At 50.6% G+C, this 13,139-nt stretch overlaps 1 protein-coding gene across 4 annotated transcripts in view; it reads right to left on the bottom strand.

The window, feature by feature from the left end:
• RYR2 (ryanodine receptor 2) overlaps positions 1–13,139 on the bottom strand; it is a 167,748-nt gene that overhangs the window by 52,663 nt on the left and 101,946 nt on the right. For all 4 annotated transcript variants that reach the window (XM_036453405.2, XM_045587067.1, XM_036453406.2 and 1 more), the window contains 4 exons: positions 11,982–12,103; positions 7,843–7,892; positions 2,111–2,171; positions 542–780 (listed from right to left, as the gene is read on the bottom strand). In XM_036453405.2, coding sequence (XP_036309298.1) covers positions 542–780; positions 2,111–2,171; positions 7,843–7,892; positions 11,982–12,103 — 472 coding nt within the window. The remainder of the gene's footprint in view (positions 1–541; positions 781–2,110; positions 2,172–7,842; positions 7,893–11,981; positions 12,104–13,139) is intronic.

Genomic DNA, 13,139 nt, shown 5'->3' with positions numbered 1-13,139 from the left:
ATATACTTAATATATATGTATTTTTTATTTATTTCAGAGAGGAAAGAAGAGGGAGAGAGAGATAGAAACATCAATGATGAGAGAGAATCATTGATTAGTTATACCCTCTACTGGGGATTGAGCCCACAACCTGGGCACGTGCCTTGACCAGAAATCTGTCATGCGATCCAGCAGGCTTCCTCTGTAAGAATGCTTTCTGTAACTCACACTCAACCTAGAGTAGGGGTGTCGAACTCAATCAGAGAAGGGGCCAAAATCTAAAATCCAGCCTAAATCGCGGGCCGAATGGTTTACTGAACAGTCATAAACTGTCATTGTGATGGAAACGCAGCGGAGTGCAGTGATGACAGCGCGGTGCGGGCCACATTGCAAGGCCTGGCGGGACGGATTTGGCCCGAGGGCCTTGTGTTTGACACATGTGACCTAGAGTGTTCTGCACAACCAGCAGATCCATGTTCACACAGCGTTGGAGGCACCCAGATGTGGGGTTCACGGCTGCGTGTGCCGCCTAGAAATGAGGCTTCAGGGCGGGTCTACGTACGGATCAGGTCCTCCCCGAACTGGTGCTGGCCGATGTGCTCGAACAGGGAGGACAGCACGGGCAGCAGCGCCACGGTCGTGTAGTTGATGATCTGCGTGACGCCCCGCGGCTGGGTGCGGGTGTGCGTGAACTGGCCCTCCTTCAGGTTTTCCAGGGTCCTGTCCAGGTCCTCGGCCGCGCTGTCCAGAAACGCACTGAGCGCGCCCTTGACGCTCTCCAGGCCGGTCTTCATGACGGTCCTGCGGGGGTCAGAGGGCAGGCGTGAAGGGAGCATGAGCAGAATCACAGCACACGCTCCGTCGCACGCGTGGAGTGGTAGCCACGCTGCTCTGTCATTCACGACTGACCCTAAATTCCTTCCTAAGAGAAGCTCAGAGCAGATGGCCGGGCTCAGGCCTCGTTTTCCAGCCGCGGTCTCACATTCTGAGAGGCTTTATTCTATAACTAAGGAAGCACAGCTGCTGAGCCCGGCCAGCTTATCCCAAACCCAACAGGCGGAGGAAGCTTCCGGAGAGATGGCTGCGAAAGAAACACTCAGTGGCAACTCTACCGAGTCGCCAAATGACACGGAAGCCCAGTGCTTTAGGGGGAGATGCGGAGTGACCTACCAGCCTCCTCCCGGGCCACCCTGTCTAGTAAGAATGAAGGTGCAGCTGAAACCGGTTTGGCTCAGTGGATAGAGCGTCGGCCTGTGGACTGAAGGGTCCCAGGTTCGATTCTGGTCAAGGGCATGTACCTTGGTTGCGGGCACATCCCCATAGGGGGTGTGCAAGAGGCAGCTGATCGATGTGATTCTCTCTCATCGATGTTTCCAACTCTCTATCCCTCTCTCTTCCTCTCTGTAAAAAATCAATAAAATATATTTAAAAGAAAAAAAGAATGAAGGTACACGTGGCATCTCCTTTCTCCGTTTATTATACAAAACACCTCAAAGTTTTAAACACAAACCTGGGTTATCCAAGGTCTCATGGAATATCCTCGGTAAGAGACAGTCAGCAACTTTCGTTTAGATTTGTCCTGGATAACTAATGATTTTAACGTGCGGCTGAAAGCTGTCCGTCATGCTACATGGGTTGATTGTATGTTCAGACCACATGCTGGGTGGCTGGTCGTGTCGATGGCAGGCAGAGGAGATAGGACACAGACCAGGGCTGGCTGACCCCCACCCACTGTGCAGTCTTAAGCTTCATGTTACATGTGTGACCTGAGAGTAACCCCTCATGTTTCTGGTAAAGGAAATGTTATCACAAACGTGAGCCAGGCATGGTGTCTCGACGCCAACGTGCTCTCTGGAGCTATCATTACCACTTCTCCCTCAAAGGATACATTCCCAGCTCAGCCTGATACATGCCCAGATGCAACAGAAATGACTAAAATTTGACCATTTGCATATGATCACAAAAATAACAAAATGCCATTGCATTAGTAATTCACAAAGGATTTTCCTTCTCACCTACACTGAGATCTTCAGCACTATTCCAAAGAATATAGCGAAGGCAGAAGCCCATTTTAATATTCTCCGATGTCATTATGACACTCACTGATTTAGGTAAAAACGGACCCGTGTACCTTGCATCCAGAGTCTGGCCCAGAATGTGAAGGCAGTTGACAATGGAAGCTGCATCGTTTCCTGAAGAAGAAGAAGAGGAAAGCTGTATGAATTGCCCTGAGGGTTTGCCTGTTTTCTTCTTTTCTATTTAATAGTTGTGTTTCAGAAATTAGTCCACAGCACAACTCCATGGAACAGCCCCAAAAGGTCTGGGACAATTGAGTTTGACATGCAGTCTTCGGCTGCGGTGGTTATGCGGATGGAAGTCAGTAGGGAAGCGGAGAAGCGGGCCTCGGGAGGAGCTGATGCACTCAGAAGCAGTGGCAGCACTGCCCAGGCCGGGGTCTAACTGGGGGACCCTCCACGGACACCCCTCCCCGTACCAGCTTGCCTCCTTGTTAAGTCACACAGCTCACAGCCTCTGTGGGATGAGGTGCTGAAAGTCTAATCAATGCCATTCCAGTTTGATTACCCCCGTGTCTCTGCCTTCTGATTGCATTCAGAGCAGGTTATCGGCCTGAATGTCGTTGGTCTTTTGGTCAAAGAGAAGCACCATGCTATTATGTAAAAAAGCATCGGAAGCTAAGGGAGTTAAATCCTACTGCCATGAGACCTAAAATGGGGCTGACTGCTCTTGAAAGATGAAACTCCTGAATTTGGATTGGCAGAAATGTGAATTATACAACCACTACATTTATATTACTTTGTGATAAGAATAAGAAAAGCAAGTCCAGAGTTACAGTGATTTGACTGCTCATGAGATAGTCTGATGTTATGCGTCTTAATTCTATATTCTACATACAATGTGTGTGTGTATATATTCTTTTTCCCCCCACTGTATAACATATCGTCATTTCTGGTATCCTGGGGTTAACAACTCCTATTTGAATATAAGTTTTTATGACATTTGAGTATGTTATATCTTTATATAAAAAAGTATCCTAAAATGAATGGATTAAATATACATGGAAACCAATAATTGCTTTAGAATGGCAGCGAACCAGTTTAGTGACATGATACAAACAAGAAAAAAATAAGGCACTCATGACGGAGACTCTGAGTATGTTCAGAAAAGTCCCATTCATCTTGTGCTTGGTCTCTCCGAATCCCTGCTGATAACGGAGACAGAACGAGCAGAAGGGCAGAATTTGTTACGTCCCTGTCTATCGGCTGGTGGCAATCTTAGGGCTTGTACTGTGGTACTGTGATCCCTGAAAGTTTATTCAGTTCATTACTCACTCACTCAATAAATACTGGTTACATACCAGGCACTCTCAAACTTTAATAAGCAAAACAGCGTTCTCAAGATACTTGCATTTTAATTGGGATACAGATAACAAACAATTAATAAAAAATCAGTATGCAACCTAATATCAGGCCACAGTAAAAATGCATAGCAGGCTATAGGACTTAGAGCAAGTGGAGGGAGTAACAGGGGGAGTGGTGAGGAGGCCGACCCCAAGAAAGGGGCAAAGGAGCAGAGCTATTGGCAGGAACAATGAAGGAACAGACTGTGCATGCAGCCGAGAGAAGGGCCTAGGCAAGGGACTGCAGGTGCAAAGGCCCTGGGGTGGAAATGAGCCCGGTGCTCCAGGTGAGGAAATAAAGTGGATGATGGGGGAGGGGTTGGGGGGAGGAGGAGACATGTGGTAGGGGGAGGGGAGGCCAGGGGCTTGTGCCCCACACCGGTAGCAAGAACTCGGCATGTTTCTTAAGTGCAACAGAAAGACAGATGGGTTTTGAACAGATTGGAATCTGACTGGTATTTTAAAAGGATGAAATCCCAACATGCAATACTCTGGAGGGGCCATGTGACATGAGGGGATGCGCCTGCGGTGCTGTTAAGAGGTGGGGGGTGAATTTGGATCGGCGTATCAGCAGTGAAGACATTAGGAACATATTTTTAAGTTTTTTCTTATGGGTTAAATGGGACATTTGTCAGCTATTCTCTTTTTTTTTCATTTTATTTTCATTTCTCCCTGTCCTCCCCACCCCACCCCTTTTTCTCTTTGGTTTTCTTTTGTCTTCAGCCTGTTCATCAAACTCTTATCTCTGGTAAGGAGACTCTGGACAAGCACCCGCAGCCCTCACTGGATGGTTCCCAAGCATGGGGCCGTTTCTGAGAATGCCCACTAGGGGTCAGACTTCCCGCCAGGCTGCGGATGCAGCAATAAGTCCTCCAAGAGCTGAGCAGTTTGAGCCAGAAAGAGATGTTAGCTCAGGGACATCCCCAGAGAGGGGGAGCAGGTGCAGGAGCCGTGAGCATCACAGGCAGGAGGGGCCTCGGGCGGTGGGGAAGGTGTCCTGAGGGAGGAGCGTTTGGATGGAACTCTGAAGGATGGGCAGCTGCCTCCATGGTGGGGATGAGGGATTGGTAAGTGAATGGAACAGTGGGGGACTCGGTGCCAGCTGGCATTGACAGTACGTGCCAGGACCTGGGCAGAAAGGGAATCCACACGGTCAAGGAGCAGTGAGAGGCCCCTGAGGCTGAGGCTCAGGGGGCAGCAACTTGCTCAGGGATGCGAAGGGAGGCCACAGGAGCTGGACTGGGGACCAGGCACGCGGCCAGATGAAGAATCCCAGGCTTTATTCCAATCTAAAGAAACGGGATGAGCAGGCGTGCATGGGAGGCTGTGTTCTGGGAAGACTGGAACGTCTGGGAGGAGGGGTTCAGAGGGAACGCAGTGCTCCCAGGAGGCAGGAGAAACATGCCTGCAGGTGGCCTGGGTACTGGCACGTAACGAAATCATCTCTGACCCACCGCCTGGAGACCCCCCTGCACACACAGAAATGCAATGTTTTGCCGAGTGACATGAGGCAGGCATCGGGTTTGTTTTCATAAGGAAGAGGGAAGCCTTACAAAGTGCCACTGTGCCCCGTGCCTCCACCGCTGCCCTCAGCCTGACCCACTTCCACTAAGAGCCGCGGAAAGGCTGCCCTGGGCTGGGACGGGAGCGTTGTCTTCTAACTGCCTGGAAGCCAGGATGACAGCTCCTGAGCAGCAGGGGGAGGGGAGGGGGAAGGTGGAATTAAAGGCACTCGCTCCCCGGTCAGCAATGGGTCCTCTGCATGAACTTACAACCACGAGCGAACATTCCAAAGTCCAAGAGCCAAGCCTCTATGTACACAAGACGCTATTCTTTTCCCCATAAAACGTGTTCATGGATACACAAGAACTACTGTTCTGTGGAGAGTGAGGCCTGTCCGCTTTGTTAAAACCTTACCCTTTTTTAAAAAATATAAAATGAATGGCATGGAAACACGAATGTCTTTAATTCTCAGAGAGAGTGCTTCAAAAGATAGGACATATTTGATTAAAGATACAACTGTGTTAAGTCCAAGCTTTAGGCTTTCACACTATAGATTAGAAATACCATTCGCCCTGCCCGGTGTGGCTCTGCTGGTTTGATTCCCGGTGTGGGCACAGGCGCGGGCACCATCCCAGTGGGGGGCATGCAGGAGAAAGCCGATCCATTATTCTCTCTCCTCATTGATGTTTCTCTCTTTCCCCCTTCCTCTCTCTAAAATGAAAAAAATAAAAATTTTTTAAGGAAAAGCATTTCAACTCTAGGAGAAACTTGCAGATGTAACTACCATTTGGCATCCAATGTGGATCAATATCCCATTACTCATCAAATTACCTCACCACGGGCGCCACCAACAGGCAAGAGGCTGGTGCCCTGATTTTCTGTAAGACCCCTTGGTCTCACTGCACTGCTCTCCTCCTCTCAGGTTCACATGGCTCTCTTACACTTCACCTTTGCTCACAGACCAAGCCCCAGGATTGTTGGTTAACCTCAACTTGAGGTTAACCTCCTGCCTGGAGCCTCTTCCAGGTGAAAGCTGTACAGTTACAGCTCACCTGGCCTTGAACCCTCATCCCCAACACTGGCCTGCTATGTGCCAGAGCGCTAAGGTTAGACTCCTTAAAAGCCAAGTTCGGAGACAGCGTGTGCCTGTCCAGATCAGTCCCACCGTGGGCTTAGTTACACGCCTAAGACTTGCACCTGGGTTTTCTGGCTCAGAGCCCACCCCGTTCTCCCCGGAACACCAGGAGTGTCTGCGCCAGGTCAGAGCTGTGTTGTCTGAATCCATTGTTATTGTGAGCAGGTGAAGGAGGACATGAACATTCTGCACGAAATGTTTCTAGGTTGAAGATAAGTCCAACCAAAGCTGGTCTCCTGGAGATTATTCAGAAGATGATGTCCACCTGCCCTGGTCGCTCACTGGTTAAGTGTCACCCCTGGTTTGATCCCTGGGCGGAGCACATACAAGAATCACCCGCTGAATGCATACATAAGTGGGACAACACATCAGTGTTTCTCTCTCTCTTTCTCTTCCCCTTCTTCTCTTTCTCTGAAATCAATTTTTAAAAAAGACGGTTCCATTTTAATTTTGGATAATGGAACATTAATGCAAAAATCAGGCAATCAGCCGAGACCGGTTTGGCTCAATGGATAGAGCGTCGGCTTGGGGACTGAAGGGTCCCGGGTTTGATTCCGGTCAAGGGCATGTACCTTGGTTGCGGGCATATCCCCAGTAGGGGGTGTGCAAGAGGCAGCTGATCGATGACTCTCTCATCGATGTTTCTAACTCTCTATCTCTCTCCCTTCCTCTCTGTACAAAATCAATAAAAAAATAATAATAATTTAAAAAATTAAAAAAAATCAGGCAATCAGTATGAAATATAATTTATACTTAATAAATTTAAGAATACCAAATATTGGTGTAATTATAATAGAAGCTAAATATGTCAAGTAATTATATTCAGAAACTATAATTTCCCTAAACATTTAATGTTTAGAACTTACAGGTTATTTGTGTGTATTTATATATGTACACACACACACACACACACACACACACACACATACACACATACACACATATATACACACACACACACACACACACACACACACACACACACACCTATTCCTGTTATTCCCTGTGCCTTGAGAGAACCGTTAGTTTTCCCTGTAAATGGAGTTAAGCTAAAGCACCTGTCGGGACACTAATGTTTTGTTACTGAGGTCCCCCTAGCCCTCCCTGAAAGCTCACACCTGGAGCTCACATGCCCTTGGCCAGCTTACGACAGCAGGTGGAGGGAAGGTCCCACTCAGCTCTGCCAGCCGCCACAGGTCCCCGCAGGACACAGGGAGCGAGTGGCCGCCTGCACGCAGTGGACGCAGGTGCCCGGAGTGTGGACTTCAGCCCGGCGAACTCAGAAACCAGCAGACACCGCCTAGGGGCTGAGCGGTTCTCGAAGAGTCACTCTGGCTAAGTGAAGCCCTCCCCCTCGCTGCCTACCCCATGGCTCCCGCGTCTGAAATGCAGTCGGCATGCACATGTGTATCCAGAGCATGAAACGAAAGTGCAGGGGAAAGGTTTTCATCTATAACAGCTCATTATGGATCGATCCGAGGTCGGCAACACGCATTCAAGGTCCCTGCTCCCTCTGATATGAACGTGGCACGCGCTGCCGTCCCCCCCCCCCCCCCCCCCCCCGTCCCTTGCTCTGTAATGGCACAGCCTTAGGGTTTTCGCGCGGACCGTGGGAGAATATAAAAGGCTGGTCTCCCGTTTCACCACAGGGCAGGCTCCTGGGGAAGGGCCCGCGGGCCCGGGGCCGGGCCCAGGACGAGCACATGCAGCCATGCCCACGTGCGCGCATGCAACACCGCACACCACACAGTGCTGACGCGGGGGACCCAGTGAGGCCATGCGGGTGCTTGTCCCGGGGTCTCCTTACCAAACAGTGAGATCCTATGCCTGACAAGAACTCCGAGTTTGCAGAACAGGCTGAAGACAAAAGGAAACCAAAAAGAAGAGGGAGAGGGGGGAGGTGGAAGAGACAAAGAGAAACGAAAACAAAATGGAAAAAAAAAAAAAAAAAGAAGAAGAAGAAGAAGAAAAAAGAAAAATAAACAGCTGATCTATGAGCCGGAAAAAGCAACATGATGTCACGCAGAAAGTACTGATTCTCCAAGCAGAATGTGGAGTCGGGTATTAAAGGAAATTTCTGAGTGCGTATCTTTAACAAACGTGGTTAAAAAAGCACATATTATAAGGAACAACAAAAAAAAAATTGAAAGCAAAGCTAATTAATATAAAAGCAATCTATATGAAACCCACAAAAATATAACTGAAGAGAAACCACAAGGGAGAGATGTATCTGTCCAAATGTACTGCTGACATTCTAGAATGGTGGTTGTTCCGGACATTATTTAACAACAGAAATATGGTGCTTTGGGCATAAAATGTTACATTAAGTTTGTGTTTCATCACTTAGGCTTTGCCACTTCCCAATCTGGGCCCTTACACTTAACACCCCTGTCCCTCCCAGCCAAGCATTTCCCAGAGTCCTTTGCTGAACTTCTGTCTGCATCTGTCATCTGTCATCCCATGTGACTGGTGTTGCCCTCTCAGCTGCTTCTGCACTCTGCGGACACCCAGCTCTGACGCTGTCACCTTGGACAGGAATGTGACGGCACCACCCACATCCAGCCCGACTTCCCAGCACAGTCAGCGCAGGTCTTGACCGTCCCTCTCCCCGCACAGCTCTCCCAGGACCAGCGTGCCAGTGCGGGGCACCAAATCTGCCAGGACGAAAGGGGGCATCTAGCTGCTTGTGACAGGATGGCAGAGAGGAGGTTGAGAAAACCACACCTGTGATGCTGACCTCTCCTATGAGGACTGTGGCCTCAGATCTCACTGCAGGAACCCAGTAGACCCCTTTGTAAATGGAAGTCATCACACAGCCATCTGCCCAGGCAGACATCCGGTTTCCATGGCATTAGCCCCTACGCTGTGCTATCTGAACACCACACCGGATCAGGAGCAGCCTCTCTGGATGCCTCATTACAGAACTCCACGTGGGGACCGCGAGGACCGCACCAGGACATGCCTCAGTTGAAGGAGAGCCATCACATCTTAGGACTGCACACATCCTGGGTTTCTCTCGTGATATCTGTTACCTCTCACTGGGGGTGCTCCCTGGAATCTTGGAGAAACTTCCCGAGTTGATGCTGAATCTACAGCACAAGGGCTGTGCTTTACCCGAGTAAGCCAGACCTGGGACACTTTGTTCTGTATCCCATGCCATTAGGTGACACTTAAGTCTGAGACCCAGTCAGAGAAGTGACCTCTTCCAACAGCTGCTCCTAAAAGTACCTGATGTGCCCCCTGCGAGAATCAGCGATATACAGAAAGCTGAGCCCTCCTGTGCTGTCACTTTCAGGATGTATGTTTGTTTGTTATGAGCTCTGGCCTACACTTTCTCTAAAAATCCTATATAATAAAAGGCTAATATGCAAATCGACCAAACAGCAGAATGACCAGTCGCTAAGACACACACTGACCACCAGGGGGAAGATGCTCAATGCAGGAGCTGCCCCTGGTGGTCAGTGCGCTTCCACAGGGGGAGTGACACTTAACCACTAGCCAGGCTGATGGCTGGCAAAAGTGTGGCAGCAGTGGCAGGAGCCTCTTCTGCCTCCATGGCACCACTAAGGATGTCCAACTGACAGCTTAGGCCCACTCCCTGGCACACTCTGAAGGCTCCTGGACTGTGAGAGGGTACAGGTTGGTCTGAGGGACCCGCCCAAGTGCACGAAATTCATGCACGGGCCTCTAGTATTTCCATAATAATCAGTCCTCTCTCTCTCCCTTCATGACTAACACTGGAGAATTTGCGTGGGTTCTCCCTCAGCATCGCCACTCACTCGCTGGCTCAGCATCCCTTGCTGTCCTGCCACTGCTCCCCACTGAGCGCCCTGAGGACCTCCATCTCCATGTGGCCTCACTGGCTGTGGAACCTGAGACACCTAGATTTAAGCACTTCTCTGCTGGATCTCCAGATAAACAAGCTGCTAATAGCCAATAAATACCGAACCAAACTTAACCTCTTCCTGAAACTGGCCCTTCTGAAATTCTCTAGCCTGCCTCTCGACTGGCCAGGTAGGCTGTCTCCCTCGGTGTCTCTCACACCCAGCCCCTCTCTCCATTCACACAGTGCCCTCTCCACCCCAGCACTTCATACATGTCCCGCCTCCATGCATCACCCTTATTATATGGTGAGCTCTACATGTATGAGTCACTCAGCCATACCTCTGAGTTCATTACAGTTAAGGACTGTATCCTGGCATGTCCCTGGGTTTGGACAGCACCGAGTCCCGAGCAGGCAGTCAAGAACCTCTGCGGAAGCTGGCAGTGGCCCTTGTGTTACGGGGCCTCCACCTCCCGCCCAGCCCACCCTTCCGCTCCCCTGCTCCTGCCGGAAGCACGGGGTGGCCATTCTCCCCTGGAAGAGGCTTCGGTGGCTTCTTGGTGCTGACTAATTAAGGGAAAACATGAATGAAGATTTAAAAGGTGGAGATGTCAATGACAACAGTTAATGCCAATGACAACATTGCACAGTGAAGCCACGTTCCCTGGACCTGCCCTGGAAGCAGACGGGGAGCTGCTCTGGCTGCGAGGGGAGGTCAGCAAGGACGAGTGCCCTGGGGCCCGCGAGCAGGTCTCAGAGTGAGACCGACAATTACACGGAGGCAGCACACAGCGCAGGCGCGGGGAGAAGCAGAATGTGTCCGAGTCTCTGGACTGTTCCTCTGTCCTCTGAGCGCTTTGTCTCCTGATTTATGGAACTGAGCGGCATCTACATGACCGGTGCCCTCAGGCACACACTGTGTGTGACGAAGGCTGACAGGGCCCAGGGAGGACAAGGACACTCCGCAGTGGTCCTGGGGGCAGGAGTCAGTGGGAACTTGGTGCCCTGTGGGCACTCACTGGCCAGGGGGACCTGGGCCCAGCAGCTGCAGGAAGGCCTGTGAGGTGAGCAGACGCCCCTGGGGACGTATTCATTGCACACCCGTTTTATCAACGTTGCAGGAAAGTTCTTATCTGACAGAGTTTGGGGACATTTTAATGCTATTGCAATCCTCTATCACATGACTGGCTACCTACTAGCTGGAAAATAGATAATGTATCTTAGTCAAGAGATGAGTTTAAAATTCCATTCAAGTCCCCATTCCCAATGTCACTAAAGCAGAAGTCTGTTCTTCACCATCTGCACCCAGGCCCACCTCACTCCCTCTATCCAACAGACTGGCACCACCTGCCATTCAGGGTATCATTACTGCCGAGTCCAAGGACAGCCTGTGCCCGCTTCGTACAGGTGGGCACGTGCAGGACAGTGTTCCCACTGAGGCCAGAGCTGGGCATGGACCCTGCCCAGGCCACGCAGCCACGAGGAAAAGGCTCCTTCAGTCAATGCTTCTCATGTGCAAGTTCTGGGAGAACTCGGGGTTCCCCACTGGAAACCCCAGTAAATCTCTGCCAAACACTTAGATTGAAACAAAAACGAGAAAGCACTGCTCCATGCCAGCCAGAGCGGGGCAAGGGGAATGCTCAGGAAGGCTGCACTCTGACTTCATTTTCTCCCAAGAGTGGACATTATTTTATATATATATATATATATATATATATATATATATATATATATATATATATATATATATATATTTAAAGTTATAATTCTTGTAAATGGGATTTTGCCCGCCTAAAAAATTAAGGTTGGTAAGAATAGGAGACCGGAAAGAATGTTAATAAATTAATGTGAAAAGCACCAAATTTCAAACCTCCCAATTCAGGGGTGCTCTCCCGCCTCCACCTGTGAATTGTGGGGTGTTTTTGTCCTGCCATTCAGCAGCGAAGATAGAAAACCTCGCTGACTGCATCATGTGGATTCACCCGCAGAAACCGTCACCCCCGGGGTCTGAGAGCAGGAGGAGGGCTGGGCAGAGGCGCCGGACACAGCTGCTCAGGCCGGGGTTCTTTCCCCAGGGCGGCGCCCCCCGCCCCCCCCTGCAGTCTGCATGCACAGCCGCTTACCTCGTCACCATTTCCTTCTCCTTGTTTGACGCGTGTGCCCCGGAGCACAGTGGTCTGCTCGCTGCAGACAGGAAGTACAAACGGTGGTTTTTGAAATACTGATCGATGAGAGGCAGCACAACCTGAAAGGGAGGAGAAGAAGACAGGTGTGCCCAGGGGAGTTTGGGGGGTGAGTGAGCGCTGAGGCTGGAGCAGGCAGACCATGCCCACCTGCAACAGGTGCCGATGCCCACAGCCGCACCAGCCGCCCGCTGGGGAGTGGCTCTCACCTCGCCCTGCTCCAGCCAGTTCCTCTGTGTGTGTGTGTGTGTGTGTATGTGTGTAGCGGGGGGGAAGGAGAGAGGGGTAATAAGGATATACTAAATTTTCAGCTGCTTGGAATTATTTTTAGTATTTTATCTAAATGAAATATTCTTAATAATCCATAAACGCAGCTCAGTCACAATTCATGACTGCCACCTAGGGGGCCTCTGCCAAGCGTGGGGAAGGCAGTGCCATCTGCATGCCATCCGCCCGGTGAGACTGTATGGCAGTGCCATTCCCTTCTCTGCAGGTGCAAACTGAGGTGTAGACAAGACGTGGTCCCCTCACAATCGCCTGCCACTTGCCGCTCCACAAGGTCCTCAAAGCTGCCTCCCACTGCCTGTGCCAGCCCTGGGGGCTTTGGGTGGCCTCCTCCTGCCCTGCCCGCTTAGCCACAGGCATTGCCCGGGCTGCGCCCTCTGTCTGCAATGCTCCCCCCTCGCCCCTGACAGCCCACTCCCTCCTGCAGGCCTCCCTATTCTAAGCTCGGGCAACGCCTCGTGCAGTTTTACACTCTGTCTGGGATTGAGGTTAGTCTCTCTCCCTCAGTCTCTGGGCACAGAGGACGAGAAACCCTTCTGCACCGGTTCCCCCCCAGTCCCTTCCTGGACCCTGTGACCACCACCTCGCACGGTCATGACCACGGAGCACCAAAGTTGAGGGCATCGCTGGGCATGTAACAACCAGCAGACAAATGTTTGAACAACAACAACAACAAAAAAAGTAAGACTAAATGGCATTCCCAGCATTCAGACTCAAGTCTGTCTCACTACATTTCCCCCTACAAGGTGGTACAGGATATGTAACTAGGATAGGAACATGGACGTCTGGTGATCTTCCTAGAAGGTTGAGACA

The sequence above is a fragment of the Pipistrellus kuhlii genome, unplaced genomic scaffold (assembly GCF_014108245.1).
Source record: "Pipistrellus kuhlii isolate mPipKuh1 unplaced genomic scaffold, mPipKuh1.p scaffold_m20_p_25, whole genome shotgun sequence".
Taxonomy (NCBI): domain Eukaryota; kingdom Metazoa; phylum Chordata; class Mammalia; order Chiroptera; family Vespertilionidae; genus Pipistrellus; species Pipistrellus kuhlii.
Note: the sequence above shows the minus strand (reverse complement) of the source record. Positions and strands in the feature narration are given on the sequence as shown.